Source organism: Corythoichthys intestinalis, chromosome 7 (assembly GCF_030265065.1).
Source record: "Corythoichthys intestinalis isolate RoL2023-P3 chromosome 7, ASM3026506v1, whole genome shotgun sequence".
Lineage (NCBI taxonomy): Eukaryota > Metazoa > Chordata > Actinopteri > Syngnathiformes > Syngnathidae > Corythoichthys > Corythoichthys intestinalis.
In genome coordinates this window covers 53,413,263-53,422,546 of record NC_080401.1, presented here as the reverse complement: position 1 = coordinate 53,422,546, position 9,284 = coordinate 53,413,263, and the positions used below count along the sequence as shown (strand labels likewise).

The following is a 9,284-nucleotide window of genomic DNA, read 5'->3' as shown; positions in this document are numbered from 1 at the left end:
CGAAGAAGGACAGGAACGGTACAAAAATTTGAGTAAATACTGAATACTAATTCAACCAAAAATACAAAACAAAGTATGTATCAAAACATTTTAATAACATTTCAATCACAATTGACATCATTGCACTTGAAAAAAAGGATGTGGGAAGAATACTGCTAATGAACTGTATGTAATACTCCGAAAAAGTCCTAACAAGAACTGGAACATGGCTCCCACCTTACCTGCAACACTTTTACAACAGTTGAGTGGCTTCACGTCAACATATTTCCAAAAATAAAACCAAAAACATTATTGCTTTAACTTTTAGTGCCACAACAGCTAACCTTGCGAACTAGCTTGTTGCTTTGACTTTTGGAACTACACAAGCTAAACTTGAAAATTCAAATTATGAACTTAGAGTTGATCATTTTGGCTCATTGCGATCAGGATTAGGCAAATTCCTCTCTTGACAGGAGTTCTCCAAGTGATACACCATTTGATATTTTTTTCTGAATCTTGTACCGCATAAGGAACAGGAAAATTTCCCAGCCAGGTGTGCGCTCAGGTCTTCCATCAAGTCAAGCCTATCTTTGAATTTTCCAGGACGAAGCTGACGGGACAAGCCTTTCTCCTTCAAATGTATTAACCTGTGTTGGTTGAAGCAACGCTTGGAGGAGAAACATTTCCTGCAAGCCGAGCAAGCGAAACGTTTCCCTCGGGCGTGTGCTTCTCGACTTGAAACCGAAGGAGTCTCCATATCTCCATGGTGGATTTTCATGTGAGATATGAGGTTAGCGGGACTCGCGAAAGGCTTCATGCAGAGTAGGCAGGCGGTAAAGTTATAATTTTGGGACGACGATGAGGTTGGACTTGGACTGTGTAGCTGTGAGGACTGACCGTCATTGACACCATTTAATGTTGGCTCCTCCATCAACCCTTGAAGTTGTTTATCATCTGGGGGCTCTTCTAATTCGTCCGAATCGGAAAGTGGGGCAATGTAGCCTTCTGGTGATCCATCCTGTTTTTCTTGGTTGTTTTCTGCTGTTTTGTGTGGACTTAACTTCTCCTCACTTTGGCTGTCATGAAGCTTCTCTCCATTTTGACTCTTACGTAGGTTCTCTTCTTCATTTTTCATACGTGGAGGTTCTTCTAACTCGTCCTGATCCACAGTGGAGCCGCACTCCATCAACTCGTCCGTATCTGACAGTGGAGCAATGTAGCCCTCTGGTGGTCCATCCCATTGTTCTCGGTTGTCTTCTGTTGTTATGTGTGGGCTTAACTTCTCACTTTGACTGGGAAGATGCTGATCCCCATTTTGACTGATGCACATGTCCTCCTGTTTATCTTTAACATGCTGTGCCAATTCGTCTGAATCCAACAGTGGAGCAATGTATCGCTCCTGTTGTTTTCGGTTGTTTTCTGCTGTTTTGTGTGGACTTAACTTCTCCTCACTTTGACTGTAATGCACGTTCTCCTCTTTATTTTGAATACGTGGTGGCTCTTCTAACTCATCCTGCTCCACAGTGAAGCCGCACTCCATCAAGTCGTCAGTATCTGACAGTAGAGCAACGTAGTCCTCTGGTGGTCCATCCCATTGTTCCCGGTTGTCTTCTGTCGTCACATCAGGATTTAACTTCTCCTCACTTTGACTGGGGTGAAGCTGATGTCCATTCTGACTGCTCCACTTGTTGTCGTCTTCGTCTTGATTGAAAGGTGGCTCTGCCGGTTCCTCACGTTGTTTGAGGAGACTCTGCGGCAACACCTTCTTCACGTCTGTAACAAATAATAAAGGCAGTAGGGTGGGAAGACACGATTGACGATTCAAGGCTCATGATAACGATGATCTCACAGACTGGCGATACAATAATTATCAATATACAATTTAGGAATTCAATCTACAATAGTCTACGACAGTGTTTTTCAACCGATGTGCGGAGTTGCTGTAGGAAGAAAGGAGTAGTTAGAACGTTCTCGGTCGTGTGCAGATTAGCAAGAAAGGAAGGAGTAAGTACCGTGGGACAAATAAGTATTTAGTCAACCACCAATTGTACAACTTCTCCTACTTGAAAAGATTAGCGAGGTCTGTAATTGTCAACATGGGTAAACCTCAACCATGACAGACAGAATGTGGGAAAAAAAAAAACAGAAAATCACATTGTTTGATTTTTAAATAATTTATTTCCAAATTAGAGTGGAAAATATGTATTTGGTCACTTACAAACAAGCAAGATTTCTGGCTGTCAAAGAGGTCTAACTTCTTCTAACGAAGTCTAACGAGGCTCCACTCGTTACCTGTATTAATGGCACCTGTTTTAACTCATTATTGGTATAAAAGACACCTGTCCACAACCTAAGTCAGTCACACTCCAAACTCCACTATGGCCCAAGACCAAAGAGCTGTCGAAGGACACCAGAGACAAAATTGTAGACCTGCACCAGGCTGGGAAGACTGAATCTCCAATAGGTAAAACGCTTGGTGTAAAGAAATCAACTGTGGGAGAAATTATTAGAAAATGGAAGACATACAAGACCACTGATAATCTCCCTCGATCTGGGGCTCCATGCAAGATCTCACCCTGTGGCGTCAAAATGATAAGAAGAACGGTGAGCAAAAATCCCAGAACCACACGGGGGGACCTAGTGAATGACCTACAGAGAGCAGTAACACAATCAGTAACACAATGTGTCGCCAGGGACTCAAATCCTGTGTCCATGTCCAGGCCCGTCTGCGGTTCGCTAGAGAGCATTTGGATGATCCAGAAGAGGACTGGGAGAACGTTTTATGGTCAGATGAAACCAAAATAGAACTTTTTGGTAGAAACACAGGTTCTCGTGTTTGGAGGAGAAAGAATACTGAATTGCATCCAAAGAACACCATACCCACAGTGAAACATGGGGGTGGAAACATCATACTTTGGGGCTGTTTTTCTGCAAAAGGGACCAAGACGACTGATTTGTGTAAAGGAACGAATGAATGGGGCCATGTATAAAGTGATTTTGAGTGAAAATCTCCTTCCATCAGCAAGGGCATTGAAGATGAGACGTGGCTGGGTCTTTCAGCATGACAATGATCCCAAACACACAACCAGGGCAACAAAAGAGTGGCTTCGTAAGAAGCATTTCAAGGTCCTGGAGTGGCCTAACCAGTCTCCAGATGTCAACCCCATAGAAAATCTGTGGAGGGAGTTGAAAGTCCGTGTTGCCCAACGACAGCCCCAAAATATCACTGCTCTAGAGGAGATCTGCATGGAGGAATGGGCTAAAATACCAGCAACAGTGTGTGAAAAGCTTTTGAAGAGTTCCAGAAAACGTTTGGCCTTTGTTATTGCCAACAAAGGGTACATAACAAAGTATTGAGATGAACTTTTGGTATTGACTTATTTTCCACCATGATTTGCAAATAAATTCTTTAAAAATCAAACAATGTGATTTTCTGTTTTTTTTCCCCACAGTCTGTCTCTCATGGTTGAGGTTTACCCATGTTGACAATTATAGGGCTCTCTAATATTTTCAAGTGGGAGAACTTGCACAAATAGTGGTTGACTAAATAATTATTTGCCCCACTGTAGAACGTTCTTGGTCATGTGCAGATGAGCGAGGTAATGTTCCTGTTGCATTCAAGAACTGCTTGGATTTCTAGCCATCAGCCAACTTGCTGATGTGGACTCCAGCACGTCTACTGTACATCATTCAATTAGACTCGTTGAAGTATTCGACTACTGTGAAAGAAATTTTATTCATGCTTATAAAACACATAACTGCTGTGATACTATATTCATTTGTTAGACTTTATTCATCTATGTTCTTGCGCTGCACATGTATTTCTTTGAACATAATACAAAGAGTTTCTGTGGACTCATCTGATTTTCACTCCCTTTCATGCCAGCTACGGCTAAGTTCTCAAGGTCGTAACTCACAATGTTTTTCAGCTGAAAATCACCAGAGGTAGGCTGTAATAAGTTTCGTTTTTGCTTTCATAGTAGGTATCGTTTTCATATTTGCTTGGAGTTCAAAGTTGAATTTTCCTGACAATTACGATTACGATTCAAAGGCTATGATTCAATTATAAATCGATTATTGATGCACGCCGAGTCTGTCATTTCGCATCTAGTTCTACATACAGTAATATGAAAAAGTATCTGAATCTTTTGGAATTTCTCACATTTCTGCATATAATTACCATCAAATGTGATTTGATCTTTGTCAAAATCACACAGATGTAAAAACAGTGTCTCCTTTAACTAAAACCACCCAAACATTTATAGGTTTTCATACTTCGATGAGGATAGCATGCAAACAATGACAGAGGGGGGGGGGATTAAGTGAATCCTCTGCCTAAGGAGACTTCAAGAGCAATTGATACAAATTTTTACCAAACAATTTAAGTCAGGTGCGTGCGCAATCACTGATGAGTGGTTTAAAGCTGCCCTTCCTACTATAATACACACACCTAGTAAGAATTGTATTGATGAGAAGCATTGTCTGATGTGCATCATTGCACGGTCAAAAGAGCCGTCTGAAGACTTGCGATCAAGGATTGTTGTTTTGTATAAAGCTGGGAAAGGATACAAAACCATCTCTAAAAGTCTGGATGTTCATCAATTGAAAGTTAGAGAAGTTGTCTACAAATGGAGAGAGTTTGGCACTGTTGCTTCGCTCCCAAGGAGTGGCCGTCCACCAAAGATGACACCATGAGTTCAGCGCAGCATACTCAGCGAGGTAAAAAAAGAACCCTAGAGTGTCTGCTAAAGACTTACAGAAATCACTAGCACAGTCCAATATCACTGTGCACACATCAACTATATGTAAAACTATGGCCAAGAATGGTGTTCAAGGGAGGACTCCACGGAGGAAGCCACGGCTGTCTAAAAAAAAAAAAAAAAAACATTGTTGCTTGTTTAATGTTCGCAAAAAGGCACTTGGACACGCCACAGATGTTTAGGCAAAATGTTTTGGGGACTGATGAAACCAAAGTTGAGTTGTTTGGGAGTAACACACAGCGTCATTTGTGGAGGAAAAATGGAACAGCTTATTAACATCAACACCTCATCCCCACTGTGAAGCATGGTGGAGGGGACATCATGATTTGGGGCTGTTTTGCTTCTACAGGACCTGGACAACTTGCAATCATTAATGGAAGAATGAATTCAAAAGTTTATCAGGATGTTTTGCAGAAAACCTGACGCCGTCTGTCCGACAGTTGAAGCTAAAAAGAGGATGGATGCTGCAACAAGACAATGATCCAAAGCACAGAAGTAAATCAACTTCAGAATGGTTTCAGAACAACAAAACACACGTTCTGAAGTGGCCAAGTCAAAGTCCAGACTGGAACCCCGTTGGGATGCTGTGGCATGAGCTAAAGACAAAGATTCATTCCAGACATCACAGGAATCTGACTGAACTACAAGAGTTTTGTAGAGAGGAATGGGCCAAGATTAGTCCTGATTGATGTGCCTGACTTATCTGTAGCGACAGGAAGCGTCTGGTTGAAGTTATTGCTGCCAAAGGGGGGTCGGGGGGGTGGGGCACAAAATATTAACAGGGTCCCCCCCAAGATTGAGCAATCTAAATTCAAGACTTTTAAGACCTTTTTTAATGACATTTCAACTGAAAATTAATACTTTTCTCGCACCCATTATTTAGATAATATTGAATAATATTAAAAAAAACAAAGCACTGAACATCAAATTTAACCTCAATTACTAAGTGTGTTTGACAAAAGAATGCACATTTATTGAAGATACAATTAAAACATTTAAATATAAGGTCTTTCAGAATTTTTTTTCCCAGGATGAAATGGATTTTACACTATTATTGTAAAGCAGGGGTGCTCAAAGTTTTTTGCCCCAAGATCTACTTTTAAATGAGACAACCTCCCGCGATCTACTTTAAGAGAGGAGGGTGAACTAAAAAAAAGAAAAAAAATTTAAATGTACAGTTACAGTAATTATGCTTTGTGAGCAACATATGAGGGTATGTTGCTCACAAAACACAAATAACTGTGTACATTTATCTATCTTTAAAATAGATTTAAAACTTTCACATGTCGAAAGTAGACAAAAGGGAAATTATGGAATAACAGGAGCAATTTTAACAACTTTAACAGTTGATTCACAACATTAAATTAATTGAATGTAGTTTAAAGCTGCTGTTACAGAATGGGGACTGGAGTTTTTTATTTACTGTTATTTTTGTATATTTGTTTACTGCTATATGTTAACTTGATACTGAAATAGTAGTTTGGTTTAGCCTGAGAGGATTTCTGAACAATTTTGGAACTAATGTACAAAACGTTTAATTAAAAAAAAAAAAAAAAATCAAAAAAAAAAGGAGGGGGGGTGCATCAATAATCGTTTTATAATCGAATCGGAGACTCTGAATCGTAATCGTAATCGAATCGTTAGGTGCCCAAAGATTCCCAGCTCTATTTGCAATACAACAGGTTTCCCTTTTAAGAGGACCTAGTCAAGGTGGTAGGTAGGTGATTGTCAAGTTGGCCACCTTAACTGTAAAGTGCTTGCAATTGGCAATGAAAGTTTAAAAAACAGCCACTAAATGGCAGTCGTTTACTGTAATTTTGGGACATTTTTGGTTTGTGGTGTGCCGCAAGATTTTCTTGCATTAAAAAGGTACCGTGACTCAGAAAAGGCTGAAAAACACTCATCTGTGATACAACTATTATAAAGGAGGAAAAAAGTCATTTTAGATGGTCGCAGAAAATCTGTCAAAAACTTTTGTCTTCCGCACAGACTATGGGAAAATACAGCAACAAAATATTATTATGACATTCTTGTAAACAAAAAAAAAATGTCTTCCTTAATTCATTGCCTGCCAGTGAGAACAATTAGGTGTCCAGTTCATTTAAACTGGGAGGACGGGCTTTGAATGTTTATGTTTGAGTGGATCATTTGCCCCTCCCAGTCAAAATGAATTGGATGTCTAGCACCGTCAATGCTACTAAAAAAGTTAAATGTAAATTCAGGTATCGACAGACACTATTTTAGTGGAAAATTCTGTTCTCGTTTAGTTTTGTTTAGTTCAGTGAGTGTTCTAAAACCAAGTACGAGTTACCTAATTTTGAGAATATGTCGATACAGAGTTCAGAGCTATACAGAAAAAGTATTTTTTTAAATTTAGACAAAGGTTCTAAACATGTTACAGTACTGTACTGTTTAGTCATTCCTCTTACAGTTTTGCCAAGAGTGCTGCAGAGTATAAAACATATATTTTAGGGCTGTCAAACGATAAATTTTTTAAAATTAATTAATTAAAAATTAATTAATGGTAATTAATCGCAATTCAAACCATCTATAAAATATGCCATATTTTTCTGTAAATTGTTGTTGGAATGGAAAGATAAGACACAAGATGGATATATACATTCAACATACAGTACATAAGTGCTGTATTTGTTTATAATAACAATAAATCAACAAGATGGCATTAACAATAACATTCTGTTAAAGCGATCCATGGATAGAAAGACTATTAGTTCTTAAAAGATAAATGTTAGTACAAGTTATAGAAATTTTATATTAAAACCCCTCTTAATATTTTCGTTTTATTAAAATTTGTAAAATTTTCAATCAAAAATAAACTCGTAGCTCGCCATTGTTGATGTCAGTAATTACACCATGCTCACTCATGGTGTAACACATAAAATCAGTTGGATCCAAGCGCCAGCAGAGGGCGCTAAACACCAAAAAACAAGTAACAAGCGAACGTAACACTGTGCTGACATTTTAATCTGAGCGGGGCATGTGTGTTAAATGCGTCAAATATTTTAACGTGATTAATTAAAAATATTAAATACAGCCCGTTAACGCGATAATTTTGACAGCCCTAATATATTTTCTTTTGGCAATGCCATTGTATTTCTGGATGATTTTGTTACTTTTTAGCCCTTTAAAATATATATATTTCTATATTTAAATTTATATTGCTATGCTAACCCGGTCTTATTCACCCGATTCCGATCCTCTGAAAAATGGACCAATCGGCCCGATTTCCGATCACGTGATCTGATTGGTTACATGTTAAAATTCGTGTCATTTTGAACAAATAAAAGCTTCCAAAAGCACAATTGTCTTGTTCGATGTCTTTAGATCTGAACAACTTTACGTTTAGTGGGGACTGCACACGTCATATTAATAAAGTAAAAAAATAAGATAGTGTGAGGTCCGATTAGGTACTGTTTATGCGACTAAAAAAACGACTGGAGATAAAATGGCGGACGAGACTCCAGCGTCGTAAAGTTAAAAATGTGTAAGTCGAGTACGTCGTAACCCGGGGACGACCAGTAACTCCAAATCCAGACCTCGATGGGTTGATACATTTGGTTTTCATTGATATTTTTGGTGTGACTTTGTTGTCAGCACATTAAACTGTGAAAAGAACAAAATTATTTTATAATGTTTCATTCATTCAGATCTGCAATGTGTAATGTTAGTGTTCACGTTATTTTTTGAGCAGTGTATAAATACAAAATGGTTTCACTACTCAAACCATCTAATCAAATACACTGTTGGTGTGTGATTGTCTATGATGTACAGTGGCAGTTATTTCCCTTTTAAGAAATATTTTGTCTGTTATTTTTGCTTGAAGTCTTTGATGGCCTTACAAAATACTTGTGATTTTATTTTTTTAATTCAATTAATTTGAAAAAAAAAAAAAAAAAATCTGTTTGAACAGTAGCCCGGTTGTTCATGTTTTTTTTTCGTAATTCGAGTACTATAAAAGAAAAAACTAAATTATAGAGCAAATATAGTTCGTCTATCTCAGTCAATGAGCTAATAATTAATAATAAGAGGGATAGTGCTATTTTCAAACTATATAACTATATATATATAAGTGTAATGATTTTTAAAAAGGATTTATCCAAACCTTCTCTGTGCAGTATAACACGAGGATTGAGAGCAGCTTCCAGTTGCTCCAATTGCTTGCGTAGTCGACGCTCGTTCTTCTCTTTTCGGCAAAGTTCCTCTTCGTACTCTCCTACTGTCTTCTCAAAGAGTTTAAATATCTCGTCGACGGCTACATTTAGTCGCTGGGTCACCAACGTTCTCAGAAGTCCGACTTTACACATTTTAACACGCTAGGTGAAAGCGTTGCATCAAACTGCTAGGTAACTCATTGGGAATGGGAATACAACAAACTTTATTGACACGTTGAAATGACGTCACAAAAATGTTTTATTTTTATTTATTTGTTTATTTATTTATTTTTTCAAGAAGAAGAAGACTTTACTATTTCTTTTTTTTAAAAACTTGTTCATTGACAGTCGACTTGAAAAGCAAATGAACAAA

At 38.1% G+C, this 9,284-nt stretch overlaps 1 protein-coding gene across 1 annotated transcript; it reads right to left on the bottom strand.

Moving 5' to 3' along the window:
- Window positions 1-74: 74 nt before the first annotated feature.
- Window positions 75-9,131, bottom strand: LOC130918446 (zinc finger and BTB domain-containing protein 49-like). Its single transcript, XM_057840139.1, has 2 exons — window positions 8,863-9,131; window positions 75-1,752 (listed from the first exon to the last, which is right to left on the bottom strand). Exons 1-2 carry the CDS (start codon window positions 9,062-9,064, stop codon window positions 404-406), a joined length of 1,551 nt encoding a protein of 516 aa, XP_057696122.1. The 5' UTR covers window positions 9,065-9,131; the 3' UTR covers window positions 75-403.
- Between the last annotated feature and the right edge of the window lie 153 nt (window positions 9,132-9,284).

Excerpts from the sequence above, each read along its gene's own strand:
- LOC130918446 (XM_057840139.1), bottom strand. The coding sequence starts at position 9,064 with ATGTGTAAAGTCGGACTTCTGAGAACGTTGGTGACCCAGCGACTAAAT. Across the intron at positions 1,753-8,862 it reads TGTTATACTGCACAGAGAAG|ACGTGAAGAAGGTGTTGCCG; the intron begins GTTTGGATAAAT and ends TATTTGTTACAG.